Here is a 14816-nt window from a genome sequence, read left to right as displayed (position 1 = left end):
TATTTACGTAATTACTGGCTTAAGAAAGTCGATAAAAGTTCGATTATCGATTAAATACTTTCGATATTCTAGTAGTGCTCATTTCAAGTAATAGTGAAGTTAATCAGTATCACGTGTTCTGCAAATAAACACAAGTTGAATATTATTTCTTAGCATTCCTAATGATTATTGAAACCTTTGAAAATAACAAGGTACGTATCTTTCTAAATAATAAGTGAGTTTAAAGTCGTATCACGTTATCGCGTAACAAGAAGTAATAATGTTAATATTATTATTTCTGCTTAAAATATTTCGTTTCATGGAATGAGTGTGCATTTTTCGATTGTTTATATTGTTTATTTCTTACATGCGTTTAACATTTCTTATAATTTATAACGTTCTTATTTCTAATGAATACGACATATTTGGTATTGCGAATTAAGAATTAATGAACATTTTATTGAGATTGAAATTTATTTCTATATCTATAATAGAATGAATTTTTAATTTCTTAATATTGCTATAGTGATTTACTGTTTCAAATACAATCTTTTAAAAACTCATTAATTTTTTATGTCTATAACAAGTGAATAATTTGTTGAACTTTGTGGATTTTGAAGATGGAAGATGAATCTATTCAACCAGGGACAAGTCAAGCTGATTTCATTAAAGAAGGATTAAACTTTGATATAAACCCAAATGAACCAATGACAAAAGCAGCTTTAAATGAACATCCACCTGAAGAGTGGATAGATATCTTAGGAAATGGGCAGCTTAAAAAGAAAGTTATAAAAAGTGGGAAAAATGGAACACGACCAAATAGATCTGATATTTGTACTTTAAAAATTACTGGTAAATTAAAAGATGGTACGACGGTTGAAGAATATGAAGACCTCGAAATTCAATTAGGTGATGTTGAAGTGATTCAGGTATTGAGTGATATCTTTATATTTTAAATCTTTGTTTTATAAATGTATTTTTTAAATTGTATTTCGGATATAATGTTATATTGATTATTCTGCTATAATACTATTTATATTTTATTAGATTATGAGCAACATAATTATTATTAATTTTCCAATGAAAAAAATTTTATTTAATATAGTAGTATCAATAATGTTTGTTATTATATTGTTCAATTGTAGGGATTAGATTTAGCAATTGCATTAATGGATGTAAATGAAGTTGCTGAAATTGAAATTGATCCAAGGTTTGCTTATGGTTCTCTAGGAAAAGAACCAAATATTCCACCAAATGCCACTATTCTATATACAGTTGAATTGAAGTCCAGTGAATTAGAAGAAGAGACAGAAACACTCAATGTCAATCAGCGAAAAGAAATTGGGTAATTATTTTTTATGACTGTTGATATTTGGTATTATGATTGATTGGATATCTTTACTTCTTTTAAAGCAATAAAAAACGGGAACGGGGCAATTGGTGGTTTACTCGTAATGAACCAACACTTGCGATTCAGTGTTATCGGAGAGCATTAGAATTTTTGTTACCAACAGAAAGTCGTACATCTTACCAAAATGAAGTGGAAGATACTACTACTGATGCAGAATTACAGGCTTTACTGGAGGATCGTATGAAAGTATATAATAACCTAGCAGCTGCACAAATGAAAACACAAGCTTATGATGCAGCATTGAAAAGTGTAGAAAGTGTTCTAAGTTGCCAACCTCAAAACGTAAAAGCACTCTTTAGGAAAGGTAATATTTTACACGTACCATTTTATATATACACATAATAATAAATTTTTGTATATTAAGCATATTACATTTTTTTTAGGAAAAATTTTACATTATAAAGGAGAACATGCATTAGCATATCAAACATTGCTTCAAGCAGCAAAATTGGAGCCAGAAACAAAGGCTATTCAGTCGGAATTAGCCATTTTAAAAGAGAAGAATGCTAAGGACGCTCAGCATGAAAAAAATCTGTATCGTAAAATGTTAGGAGCACATAAAAATGACAATAATTCTCAAAAAAATACAAAAGAACAAAAAAGTAAAAATTCATCAAAGCTTACATGGAGTTTAATTGGTGGAGCAACTGCAGCAATTTTAAGCGTATTTTTATATAGATTTGTTTCGTGAAAAAAATTTAGGAAAAAATTTAAATGAAACACATTAAGCTAAATAAGTATAAGTATATATAATTAAGTATCATAGACTTCAAACTAAAAGATATAAGTATAAAAACAAGTAAAAATTTGATAACTTTAATAATATACGAACAAATCAAAAGAAAAAGTCATACTAATAATAAAATTTTATTTAAACTTTGTTCAAATCTTGTATTATATATTATGTTTGTAAATTTTGCAACAAAAATTAGCATACAAAAATATAGTCAATCTTTTCAACTGGATATTTACAATATGGGGTGCTAAAAAAAGTTAATGACTATATGTATGTGAGTAATTATATACATATTCTAAATGTGTAGACTTCGTTTACATATATATCAACATGAACTTTTGCATTTACGAACGTAATTAATAAGAGGAAGATTCTCTTAATCTTATTCATATTAATTATTTATTTATCTTAATATCAATAATTAAGTAAGAAATACTATAGAATTCTTTTCTTTATTATTATTTCATAGCAATTTTTAAAATGATGTACAATGATGGTGTGTTAAAAAGAATATAAATAACGTGAGAAATAGATATATTCAAGGTATATAAATTCAAACATTTATGTGAAAAAGTGCATATGATTTAAATGAATATGTACAATATATTTTACACTTGTGTTTTATATTAATAACAATTTAATTGCATTAATATTTTTAGGCATATTCAAATACCACTTAAATACGTATTTATGATATATTTTTATTATTTCAATTTTTTCTATTATTATTTAGATTTCATATATACTATCTTATATTAATATAGTAAATTAGGTATGGATAACTGTTGTCCATATAAAAGAATCTTCACTATGAACAATGGTTCTATAAGTATGCCATTTGGTGTACCCAATAATTAAAATGATGTGAAATAGAGAAATAATCAAGTACGTAGGGAAATGTCACAAAATTTGTTAATACTTTCTACTTTTAGAAACTTGCTGTTGCAATAAAAAACTCAGATATACAAAATATAACAAACCATTATTTATTGAATGGCACTAATTAAGTAAAGTAGCATTAATAAAATTGAGAAAAGTAAATATATATAAAGTTATATCATACTTCGAGAAATAATGATTTATACTTATAAAAAACTGATTTGGCATGTCACAAAATGTTTTTAGAATGAGCTCATGTGAGCTCATCTGAAATTAATCAAATCTGATAAGAGTATATGAGACTGTGCATACCCTGTTTTATAATTTTCCCATCATGATAAATAGCATGAGTTATCCATGTCTCTAATAAATAATAAAAATAAACATTAGTTATATTCATTAAAATGTATATTTTTAAGCAAAAAGAATAAAATATTCATGGAATTTATATATTATATTATATATTATATTATATACATTAATAAAAACAACTATAAATAAAAGATCTAGAAAGATTACTATACAATTTTATTTATACTTATTACTTACTATACTTATTAAATGCATGATAAATTTTGATAAAATCTAAGTATTACAAAATATATCACATTTTTGTTTATCACTTATTAAACATCTTAATTATGCTTAAAATAATTTTAGGCAATTTTACATACTTTTAATACATATTTATAATTCATGTTAATAAAATTTTGTATCTGTAAATTCAAGTAATGATAGAGATATAAAAAAAATTCTTTAGCTTATAAGCTAGATATTTTATATTAATACATATTATGTAATATGATTAAAAATTTAAAAACGATGGAAACGATTGATTCAAATAATTTTCTATTGGTAAAGTATCTAATTTGTTAATATTCGAATCCACAAAAAATGATGTTCCTTCAACAGTTCCTAACGATAATTCAGAATAATTCATATGATCATACAAATTTTGATCTGTATTTGAAATTCCATGCTGAAGTTCTAAATCTTGATAATTTGTTAGATTCAATATTTCATTACAATTTATTTCAAATTGATCTACAAGATCATTCATTATTAATGTTTTTGGAGTAGTAACTTCTACAGTCACAATTTGTTCTGCATTAATATCTACTAATGAAAGAACCTGAGGGGCAAAATCTGTGTTTGATAATACATTTGTAAGTTCTAATGGCAATGCTGAATTTTCACATAAGTCATTAGAATTAAGCAATGTTTGTGCTTCCAAACATGAATCAGAATATCTGTTATTAATATCCATGTTTTGAAAAGTAACAGGTTTGTCATCTGACGATAAAATTTTATTAGATCCTGCTTTCATTTTTAATTTTTTAGGTTTAAGCTTTTTTGGTTTCTCTGGTACTGGAACAAGATGACCATCTTCTGTTTTCATAAGTTTTACAATCTGTTGAATTTTTATTATATTTTAATTGTGCATCTCTGTTAAATTATATAAATGACTAAAAAGTAAAATATAAATGTAGAGTTAAATTCACCTTCTTTTTCTTCTCAAGTGTAATTCTATGACAAGTTTCCATATGACGAGAAAGATGATGAGATCTCTTGAAAGCAGTACTGCATTGCATACAAGCAAATGGCCGATATTGTTGATGAGATAATTTATGTCTTTTTAATAAACTATTTCGTTTAAATGCTTTACCACATTCTTCACATATAAATTGTCTTTCCTTATTGTGTATATAGAGAACATGATCATTAAGAATACTAACACTAGTAAAAGTTTTACCACATTGTTCACATACAACATTTCTTTGTTCTACATGTAATTGTCTATGTCTATCCAAATCTGATTTTCTTGCACACTGAAATGTACAACCATATATATTGCATGTAAATCTTTTTTCTTCTTTATGTATACGTCTAACATGTTGATCGAGAGCTCTTTGTGAAATTAATTTCTTAGAACAAATTAGGCATGTAAAAATGTCTCTTTGGAATATTTCCCTGTTTACTTTATTCAGATGTAATGTAGAATCTAAATGACGAGAATAATCATCCTTTTTTAAAAAAGTATGCCTGCAGTCAGTACAAAAGTAAATACCTATAAAATAATCAGTTTTTATAAATTATGAATATATATTTTCCTATTCTATTTTTAAAAACTTACCATTATTTGATATTTTATTATGATTCAATTTTGAAGAATGCACCATTTTATAATGTTCATGCACCTTCTTTTTGGAGGCAAAAGTGACATCACATTTTGGACATTTATGATTATCATGATTTTGGATATGAGCTATATACGTCTGTTCAATACTAAATGTTTGTAAACATCTTTTACATTTAAATTGTTTTCGTGTGCAATGATTTTCTTTGTGTTCCTTATCATCTTCTTCTGCTTTCAACATTTCTCCACAATCTGAACAAACTTTACCATTTTCATAGTTGTGTTTTGCACGGTGACGATTTAATAAAATACGTTTAGGAAAACTACGGGAACATACATCACAAGAATGTGGATATTTTGTTACTCTTTCACCATGTGAACGAAATAAGTGTATATCAAGGTGTTTACGCCTGGCAAATTTTGCACTGCAGTGAGAACAATTATTTTTTTGATGACCTTCCAGATGCCGATCTAAATGTCTTTTGTATCTAAATGTCATTGAACATTGACTACATGTTTTAACTTGTTTATTTAACATAACTAGATTATTGATTTTAATTTTACTCTGATTATTTGATGTTATAAATTTAGTTTCAGGATCATTATTTTCATCATTCAAATTTTCATTCTTAACTTCTAAATTATACGATTTATCTTTAACTTGAGTAAAAATATTTTTCTCAAGTACAAAAGCCTTTTTTACTTTAATAGGGATATTGTTACTTCTTATATCTTCTGTATCAATTGCATTATTCATTTTTATTAATTTAATACTAGTAGTACTCTTTTCATCTAAATGAGTTATAGATTCTGCAGATTCATTTTTCATTTTTAAATGATTTTGCTCTACGCATTTAAATCTCAATTCATTTTGAGAATTTGGTATATTTTGTAAAAAAATGTTTTCAATTTTTATAAAATCAAATTCAATATTATTTTTATAATCATTATTTTTGTTTTTCAATTGTGACTCAATGTTTGAATTACATATTGGTGTAGAAGATAAATGTATTCCTGAATCTTTAGTTAAAAGTTTATTTACACAGTCTTGTAAATAATCAACGACATTAACGTCATTAATTTCTGAAGGCGATTTTTGTACTACCTGTAGTATTGAATTATCCTAATAAAAAAAAATGTTTAATCTATCATATTTCTATTCATTATTAATTACTTCTTCCTTAATAAAATTATTTAATAAATTTACTGATTACAAATTATATTTCTATTTTCTAATAAAATATTGTTTGCTTAAGAAATTTTACCTGATCTTCAATTGAATGTTGTGATAATATTTTTGATTGTTGGTATTTGATATCTGACATTGTTCAAATTATTTTAAACAATAATAATGAGCCCCACATATGATATTTCGTATATTTGACAGCTATAGGATAATTTTTAAGCCAAAACTAAAATTAATTAAACATTCCATGATGTTTATAACACAATTGCACTTAAATATAACCTAAAAAAAATTATAAATGAAAAAAATAATTTTAGTTTAAATACATCTATTTACCTTATTGTATAACTTATAATTACATATAAATACATTTTTTGTTTATAGTATTTTAATATGTACTGTGTTTTTTAAATTGACAATCATGGTCCATCGGACATAACGATTTTTATTGTACTATTATTCTGATTGATCTTTAAATACAAATCTATTAATTGTGGTATTTTTTAGAACACAATTGTTATACCACTAAGAATTAAATGAGATATACGTGTATTAAAAATATATACATACTTATTTGTATATGTATAAGCGTTATTATATTTCATATACATATGTATTATATTTTAATTAAAAGCTACGAATTATTAGCATTTATATCTAATCTAGGGAAGATAATACTACAGAAATAAATTGAAATAAAATTCTAAATTTCTAAATTTCTAAAATTCTAAATTTTTACATATTTTTTATTTATAGTATAAAGATGTAATGAAAATACGTATAATTTATAAATATACATACGTATATAATTATATATAAATTTATTGTATTATTATTAGATATTAAAACATATTTAATTTAAAAAATATATTGCATTATTGTTTAATTATTATAATTAGAAACTTAGAAATACTTGAAATAATATATTAAAAAATTTACTACAATTTTTAATTCAGAAAAAAATTATAAATTAAAGTTCACTCAAAGATAAATTTTTGTTACTATTATTAAAACAAATAATACATTTTTCCAAGAATAAACATGGTTCAATTGACATTTTCAAAAGCAGAAAGAACTTTTTATGCTTAAAAAGCTTATTTAAAACATTAACCAATATAAAAGCAATTTAATAATTTAGTTGTTTTTATATCTTTTTATTATTAAATGATTTGATTTAATTATTTAAGATAGAATACATATTTATAATTATTTTATCATAATATATATTATATTTCCCGCTAAATACATTTCACCTAATTAGTTTCAAGTCCTAGGAGATTTTAACTTGTGGCGGCATCTTTCAGCAAAATAATAATGTCAATATGAAAAGTTGTTGTTAGAAAGATTTATTTAAAATAAATTAATAATTATTTTTTATTAAAGACTGTTTTAACATTATACATACACAGATAGTCAAAAATTTTTATTTTTAAAGCATTATTCGAGAATAAGAATATCTTTTAATCTTTTGCTATAATTTTAACCTTTATAAATGTCAAATGTGGAGGTGTAAAAGATTATTTAATCTAAATCACTAAGTGTAAACATTTTGTGTATAGGATTTTACGATATAATATAAATATTACTGTGCTATAAATAAAAATGGGTGAAACATCTGAAACACAGAATAAAGATATCGGTCCTGGAGTTATAACTGAACAAGAACGTGAACTGGCTCAAAATGCACTATCTGAGTTTCAAAAAGGAGCATATGCTAACTGTCTGTCATATTTAAACAAATTAGAAACCTTAAGACCTAAAGACTTGAAAGTAATGCATAATAAAGTTGTGGTAGAATGTTATAAAAATGATTTAAAGAAAACAGAATTATTAAGAAAAAGTTTGAATGCAATATGTGGGCAAATGTCTACAATTGATTCCACTGAAACCATAGATGATATTGAGAAATGTGTTATGAGATACAATCAAGCAGTTTTGTTATATCACACAAAACAATATAATGCTGCAATTCAAATTATGAATAGATTATTTGCTTTCATAGAACCTATGGGTAAGTAATAAGATAACAAATTTTATGATAGCATTTAAGTTAACAATATCAAGTCCTATAAATATGCATTGCTTTTTTTTAGAGGAATCATTGGCACATAAAGTGTGCCTTCTTTTAATAGAATTACATATAGTAACGGAACAACCAGATGCAGCGTTATCTCTAATTAATTACATAGAAAGTCAACTTATATCCACAGATAATTCTAAAATTTCATCTGTTGACAAAGAAGGTATAATAAAATCCATAAAAGAACAGAAGGAACCAAAAAGAGAAGTCGATATAGTTACAGATGCATTCAAATTAAAATTATTAAAATGTAAAGCTAGAATATACCTTATGATGCATCAATTAAAATTATGTAAAAGGGAATGGAAGACATTAGTTTCTCTGGGTACACCTGTAGTAAGATATATTTTTAAAAATTACATTATTGTATTGTGTTATATTATGTATTTAATTTCTTTTACTTTCAGAATATATCAACTGTATTTTTAAAAGCTAATCTTGAGTATTTAAGAGGCAATTACAAGAAAGCCATTAAATTATTGAATTCTGTAACATCAGAGAATTTAGATTTTAAGTATGATGATTATATTACTATATTACACAATGGAAAAATTTTTTTGTAATTATAATACATTTACTGTTTTAATGTTTTTGGTTTTCAGGACTTGTGGAGAATCTTCTGCTGTGTTATATTACAATAATATGGCATGTTTACATCTTGCTATGGGTAAACCAAATTTAGCAAGTTTCTACTTACGAAAGGCTTTACATGAAAATAAATGTGCTCTAGAAAGCGTACAAGTAAAAGATAGTGGTAATTATAATTATAATTTTTACTCTATAGTCTTTTTATGTAAAAATATTGAAAATAATAATCTTAGAAAGTTGTTTTTATATAGATCCTTTATCTTCACGACCACTGTGTACACTTGGTGGAAATAAACATTATGAATTAATGTATAGTCTTGGTGTATCACTTTTACATGCAGGACATGCATCGCTTGCTTTTGATTGTTTCATGGAAGCTGCACAAAAGCTTCAAAATAATCCTAAATTATGGCTGAGAATTGCCGAGTGTTGTATTTATTGTCATAAACCGGTAAATATATATATTATATGTTAGATTGTTAGATCGTCACACAGTATTTCAAGAGAAAGTAAATGTCTTCTACCCTTTTGTTTGCTATTATATTATTTTTATTTATTATTTTTTCAGACAAATGAAGTTGATTTTAATATTCCAAAACGAAGAAAAGATCTAGTACAAAAAGTTGTTGGTACTGGAATTTATAGAAAGATTATTTTAGCTTCTTCTCTTTCCAAAGATATAAAGTATCATCCTGAAGGTTTTCCTTCCGCTATACCACAATTAACATTAGAATTCGCTTCTCTGTGTTTAAAGAATGCGTTATTTTTATTACCAAATAACAATGAACTTAATGTACCAATTACACCAATTGCTGCTCCACAAACAGTACCTTTATCATTAACAGCCGGTCATAATTTAGGTATTTTAATAATCTATGTATTTAAAAATGTAAATATTCATAAGTTTGATTGTTATATATATTTGTATCAAAAATATTTTAGGCGCTCAACATTCAACTTTAATATCTCAAACTACTACCGTTGAAGCTTTAAATTTAAAAATTAGCGTTCTGGCTGCAAGTGCTTATGTATGCTTATGCCTTGGTGATTATGTTATTGCACTTGAACATGCTAAAGCATTACTAAATACTAATAAATTACCTGGTGCATATAGAATGTTAGGAAATCTTTACGCAGCAGAAAGTTTGATATTTATGGACAAAATTAGTGAAGCCATTGAATATCTGAAACCGGAAAATATTCAAGATTTAAGTACTTCTGTACTTATTCCTGAAACTCAAGATAAAGATAAAGAAAAATCAGATGAGGTTATTTCAAAACCAATAAAAAGTGAGAATTTATTTAAATCATTTAATTCTTTTGTGAAATTATTGGTTATTATCATAATTTTAGGTATAGACTGTTACTACATGAAATAATTATTAATTTTATAGTGTGGTATCCGACGACAGTTCCTACGGGTATTGCTGTACTTCGTTATAACTTAGCCGTAGCTTACGCAATCCGTGGTGAACTCGATAAGTCTGGAGAAACTTTAAAACAGGTAATTAAAAAACTTACGCCATTTATGTGTGTAGATTTTTTACAAATTTATGCATGAATTACGTTAATAATATATACCTATTAATCGATTCTAATAAATGTTTTAGGTTTGGATGTCAAAGGGCCCAGACTGTGATGTTCCTATACATGTAATAATGCTAGCTTTATATATAGAATTGCAATTAGGTAATAATAATATTTTTGGTCATAAATAATATCACGCAAAATATAATTAACGGTTTTTTTATGCAATAGGTCATGCGGATATTTCAAGATCAATAATAAAACAACATTGTCCACAGTATCGTTGACGGTAAATTTTATATTTATGTAAAATTTTCTTTCTATAGCTGTAAATAAATGTATACCTTAGAAAAATCACGAATTTCTCAAGTACGTCGTAAATAATTAATAAAATTTGTAAAATTTTTGTACCCTTTATATGTAAAATATAAATTAGCTTTATTTCCATAAGTATAATGAACAGTTTGTGTGGTAAAGAAACAATAGGATGTTTGTAAAATAAAATTTACTGCATTGAAAACAGTAATGTGTACATATATTAGAATACTTTAAGAATATTTTCTTAATACAAAAAAGTATATAATTTATCCCTTTTTAAATATCAATTATTTTATGTAATTAATATTTATATAATTTAAAAATTCATCGTTTCATAATATTTTTCTAAAATTATTCTGTAATAAAGTTTATATTTTAAACTTATTTAGAATCATTTTTATAGTAGAAATAATAAATATAATGAAGGTATACACTAGATAACATTCAAATATACAATGAAGAATAAAGATAACCCCTCAACATAGTTGTCAGAACAGATTTGTCTACGAACTCCAGTATTATCGCCATAAACATGAGAAGTGAATTGCCGGTAATGATTTCGCCAATTGTTATTGGAAGTTTACTGGATGGTATTGGGGGCCTCTGGCCTGTAATATGGTCATGGCCGTCTAGGCGAATCACCCCAGGGCCTTATACTGGACCTTACTCTGTCTGACTCACATAGTTCCAGTGGTTCTCCGCTGTTTGTTATTTCACGTGATTTATCTTTTTTTTTTCCTATTGAATATACGTAATAAACATAAAAATAATCTCGCAAGTGAATAATACGAATTTAAACATGAATTTTTGATACTTAATGATAATTTCATATCACGTTATAAAATCATATTGTAAATAATAAATATGTTAAATAAGTAATTTTAAGCTAAATAAGTATTTATTATTTACAATATGATTTCATAATTATAATATGTTCATATTAATATATTCACAATAATTTTTGTAATAATTGATTATCAAAGATATAATATGTAAAGATATGAATGTGTATGATCATGATAAAAGATATACATACACGACCTCAATCAAAGAAACTCCAACATGAGTAATCACAGTTAAACAATGAAAGAAGAATAAACAATTCAATCGCATCGCATTGAAGAACAATCACACTAAAGGTTTATCTGGAAATTTCAATGCTTCTCCGATTGAAGAAGGACAGCGGAAGGTCCTTAGTCGCAGGTGCGATATACATATTACGCGACTTCCTTTCGTAAATCGGTTTAAAGTAACATTGAGCTGATATTTTTCTCATTCCCTTTATAATTTCAATTCGTCATACACGATTACTTATTGTTATTAAGACTCGTTCATTTGTAAAAATATAATAGGAAATAATATTGTATAAAAATGAGGCAACAAACTTTTAAGAAATAAAATTAGCAAAAATTAGCAAAATTGATAGTTCTAGCTTTCAAACAAAGAGTATAATTACGTATTTTTGCGAAATATCGTGAAACATAGGTAGAAAATAATAAGTTTTTGATTAAAAAAAAAAAAAGACTAAGAATCGATTGAACTAGCAAACGATTCGGTGGTTGGTTATTCTTCACGTTACACAAGCAAGATACCATTTTAATCGGTATGCACAGTCTGGAAATCTGAACTGATCACGCGTGTCCATGGAGTCGAAGCGGACTTGATAAATTTAAAATAAAATTGATCCAACCATTTGGCGCGCTGCCCTGACCTAGTTCGAGTTCTGCTCCCGTCTCCAGTGAACAGAACAAGACGACGAACACCAAGAATCGCCTCAGGGAATCGCCGCCCTCTGCGCCGGGAAATCATCGCGAACATTGGAGAACTGTAGGGTACCCTGCCGACTTCTGCGGTTTTCCAGATTTTTCTATCTCCGTTAATACTTGTTACAAGTAAATACAAGTAAATAAAAGTAAACGATACAAGTAAATCCTCTAACCGTGTAATGACAATATTTCTAAAGATCGCTTAGTTTTTGCTTAGTACTTTAATTAACGTAATAAACATTTTTTTAATTGTAAAAGAATCATCATGTCCTTAATTAGTGATAAAGCAAAGTTCTTAACATTATAATCATAAATCATATTAGTAGGTATATAATTATTTTGCATCTATCTGTACTTTTCTGCGAGCTAATACCTAAAAGTTTACAAGTTAACAAAAGTTAACATTCTTTATTTAGACAAATAGCGATGGTTTAACAGATGATCGACCCTTTTTGACTAGGAACGTGTAAAAATAAGTTGATGACACACATTGATTAAGATTCGTTTACTTTGTATCTTAATTTAGATCTCAAGTTACGAAATGAACGACTCGCTTGCTATGACGTTTAACTGCACGAAACGTTGGTGAAAAATAGATCTACCAAATTAATAATATAACAATTCAATATTTTTAGCATTAATTCTGTAATTATTTAGATACTTGATTACATAACTTATGAATTTCCGTAATAAGATGTATACTGAGAATAAGAAAGTTGTATCAGTTATTAACATTATTTTAATCAATGTGATTTCTTAATACTAATGAATAACAGCAAGCGCATTGATAAAAGGAAAATGGGGATCACGTAAATAAGGCTATCTATACTGAAATTTTCATGAACATTCTTTTGCGTCGAATACCTTAAAGGCTAAGAACGATGAAGACGCACGATATCCTATTACATTTTTTGCTTGACTTGATCTTTAAAATATATCTTTTATATATTACAAGCTGGTAAAGAAAGATGGCACGTAAAAGCAAGCCGAGGTATTAAGTAATCGGACAATAAAAATGAGGTGTTTCTAAGAAGATAGCAAATTCTAGGTATTATCTTGATATTTACCAGACTTATACTTCTTAAATGTACAATTATTTTATTGCTTTAAGCATTCTAATTTGTTTGTAATTCAAATAGTCAAGTATCTTGGACTGAACTAATGGTAGAATATTGGATGTTTGAAGAAGGTATAAAATCTAATAGAAACTTGGTTTAATTTTTTATCTGGCTTCCACCTCTATCTTTTCATCTTTCATTGGATTTTATTTATTCGATTACATTGTATGTATACCATATACGTCGAACGATACGTCTAGTTCGCGAAGCAATTTATTGTCTTTTTTATTGTCTAATTTTATTTAACTAAACATTTATTCAAAATTTCACAAAATGCCTCAATTCTTTTTAAACATATTATTAAATACTAATATATTAATTTTTATTAACACATGTTACTTCTTTTACGTACCTTGTCTTATTACGTAATCAACATATAAATCATTCGTTAGACATATTGTCTGTTATACTAACTATAATAAATGATGAATGTGTCGAAAGTATGATATTTTGTATATTTTATGAACAACATGACAAAAAGTGGTTACATTGGTAAAATCAGCATCTCGTCCGAATAATGATTAATAATCCTTAGGACAATGAGTGACACATTTTCATGAAATGCGAGATCTTGGCACCGTCCCGTTTCTTTTAAGAACTGAAATTGAGAGTTTGCGAGTAAGAACGGACCTTGCTGAATTGTTCAAAATTTTTAAATTACCGAGATCAGCAAGGACATATGTAAGAGAGAAAAGATCGTTCTCGTATCTAAGATCCTTCCTCCAGGCTTCAGTAGGTCGGCGATTATAAATGTTCGCGTCCTGGTTTCTCTCGAAACAACAAAATAATTACAGACAATTAATCTGCAACGCGACATTCGCTGACAATTGTAAAAGGAACGTTGTCATGGCAATCGAAAAATTCATTAGATAATGATGGGCAAAATTCTTGTTTTAACTCTATATTCTGTATTCGTTATTTATTTGTTAAATAATTATTTTATAAACGATATATTTTAGAATTAAACATTACTTTCAAGATTTTTTTATTTTAATGACGTTCGATGGTCGAAGAGGACGACAATACGCGGAATTGGAAAAAATAAAAAGTTCGTAGCTAATAAATTCGCAATTTTCGACACAATCGATAGA

The 14816-nt window shown here is 26.3% G+C and overlaps 4 protein-coding genes across 6 annotated transcripts in view; 2 read left to right on the top strand and 2 right to left on the bottom strand.

Moving 5' to 3' along the window:
• LOC132916298 (uncharacterized protein KIAA1143 homolog) overlaps window positions 1-14816 on the bottom strand; it is a 42051-nt gene that overhangs the window by 5192 nt on the left and 22043 nt on the right. The gene's annotated exons all lie outside the window — the stretch shown is intronic.
• On the top strand, window positions 20-3162 carry LOC132916291 (peptidyl-prolyl cis-trans isomerase FKBP8-like). Its single transcript, XM_060976170.1, has 5 exons — window positions 20-191; window positions 600-908; window positions 1125-1324; window positions 1393-1694; window positions 1774-3162. Exons 1-5 carry the CDS (start codon window positions 162-164, stop codon window positions 2079-2081), a joined length of 1149 nt encoding a protein of 382 aa, XP_060832153.1. The 5' UTR covers window positions 20-161; the 3' UTR covers window positions 2082-3162.
• On the bottom strand, window positions 3460-6971 carry LOC132916280 (zinc finger protein 555-like). 3 transcript variants are annotated; one of them, XM_060976152.1, is made up of 5 exons: window positions 6899-6971; window positions 6408-6610; window positions 5140-6265; window positions 4508-5073; window positions 3460-4416 (listed from the first exon to the last, which is right to left on the bottom strand). In XM_060976152.1, the coding sequence occupies exons 2-5, from the start codon at window positions 6465-6467 to the stop codon at window positions 3811-3813; spliced, it is 2358 nt and encodes a 785-aa protein (XP_060832135.1). In that variant the 5' UTR covers window positions 6468-6610; window positions 6899-6971; the 3' UTR covers window positions 3460-3810. The 3 variants fall into 3 exon arrangements, with proteins under 3 accessions (XP_060832135.1, XP_060832133.1, XP_060832134.1); XM_060976150.1 differs by having other exon boundaries at window positions 6408-6554; window positions 6665-6947; XM_060976151.1 differs by lacking the exon at window positions 6899-6971 and having other exon boundaries at window positions 6408-6634.
• On the top strand, window positions 7630-11045 carry LOC132916283 (CCR4-NOT transcription complex subunit 10). Its single transcript, XM_060976158.1, has 10 exons — window positions 7630-8339; window positions 8422-8744; window positions 8816-8922; window positions 9011-9162; window positions 9248-9447; window positions 9565-9856; window positions 9939-10286; window positions 10391-10500; window positions 10607-10685; window positions 10755-11045. Exons 1-10 carry the CDS (start codon window positions 7931-7933, stop codon window positions 10808-10810), a joined length of 2076 nt encoding a protein of 691 aa, XP_060832141.1. The 5' UTR covers window positions 7630-7930; the 3' UTR covers window positions 10811-11045.

The sequence above is a fragment of the Bombus pascuorum genome, chromosome 2, assembly GCF_905332965.1.
Source record: "Bombus pascuorum chromosome 2, iyBomPasc1.1, whole genome shotgun sequence".
NCBI classification, from domain to species: Eukaryota; Metazoa; Arthropoda; class Insecta; order Hymenoptera; family Apidae; genus Bombus; species Bombus pascuorum.
Note: the sequence above shows the minus strand (reverse complement) of the source record. Positions and strands in the feature narration are given on the sequence as shown.

What these genes read in the sequence shown, in the direction of transcription:
- LOC132916283 (XM_060976158.1), top strand. Translation starts at nt 7,931, where the DNA reads ATGGGTGAAACATCTGAAACACAGAATAAAGATATCGGTCCTGGAGTT. An exon ending in TCAGAGAATTTAGATTTTAA is followed by an intron (nt 8,923 to 9,010) that starts GTATGATGATTA and finishes TTTGGTTTTCAG; the next exon opens with GACTTGTGGAGAATCTTCTG. An exon ending in CTGGAGAAACTTTAAAACAG is followed by an intron (nt 10,501 to 10,606) that starts GTAATTAAAAAA and finishes TAAATGTTTTAG; the next exon opens with GTTTGGATGTCAAAGGGCCC.
- LOC132916291 (XM_060976170.1), top strand. Translation starts at nt 162, where the DNA reads ATGATTATTGAAACCTTTGAAAATAACAAG. An exon ending in AAACCTTTGAAAATAACAAG is followed by an intron (nt 192 to 599) that starts GTACGTATCTTT and finishes TGGATTTTGAAG; the next exon opens with ATGGAAGATGAATCTATTCA. An exon ending in AAAAGCACTCTTTAGGAAAG is followed by an intron (nt 1,695 to 1,773) that starts GTAATATTTTAC and finishes CATTTTTTTTAG; the next exon opens with GAAAAATTTTACATTATAAA.
- LOC132916280 (XM_060976152.1), bottom strand. Translation starts at nt 6,467, where the DNA reads ATGTCAGATATCAAATACCAACAATCAAAAATATTATCACAACATTCA. An exon ending in AACATTCAATTGAAGATCAG is followed by an intron (nt 6,266 to 6,407) that starts GTAAAATTTCTT and finishes TTTTTTTATTAG; the next exon opens with GATAATTCAATACTACAGGT. An exon ending in TAATAAAATATCAAATAATG is followed by an intron (nt 5,074 to 5,139) that starts GTAAGTTTTTAA and finishes ATTATTTTATAG; the next exon opens with GTATTTACTTTTGTACTGAC.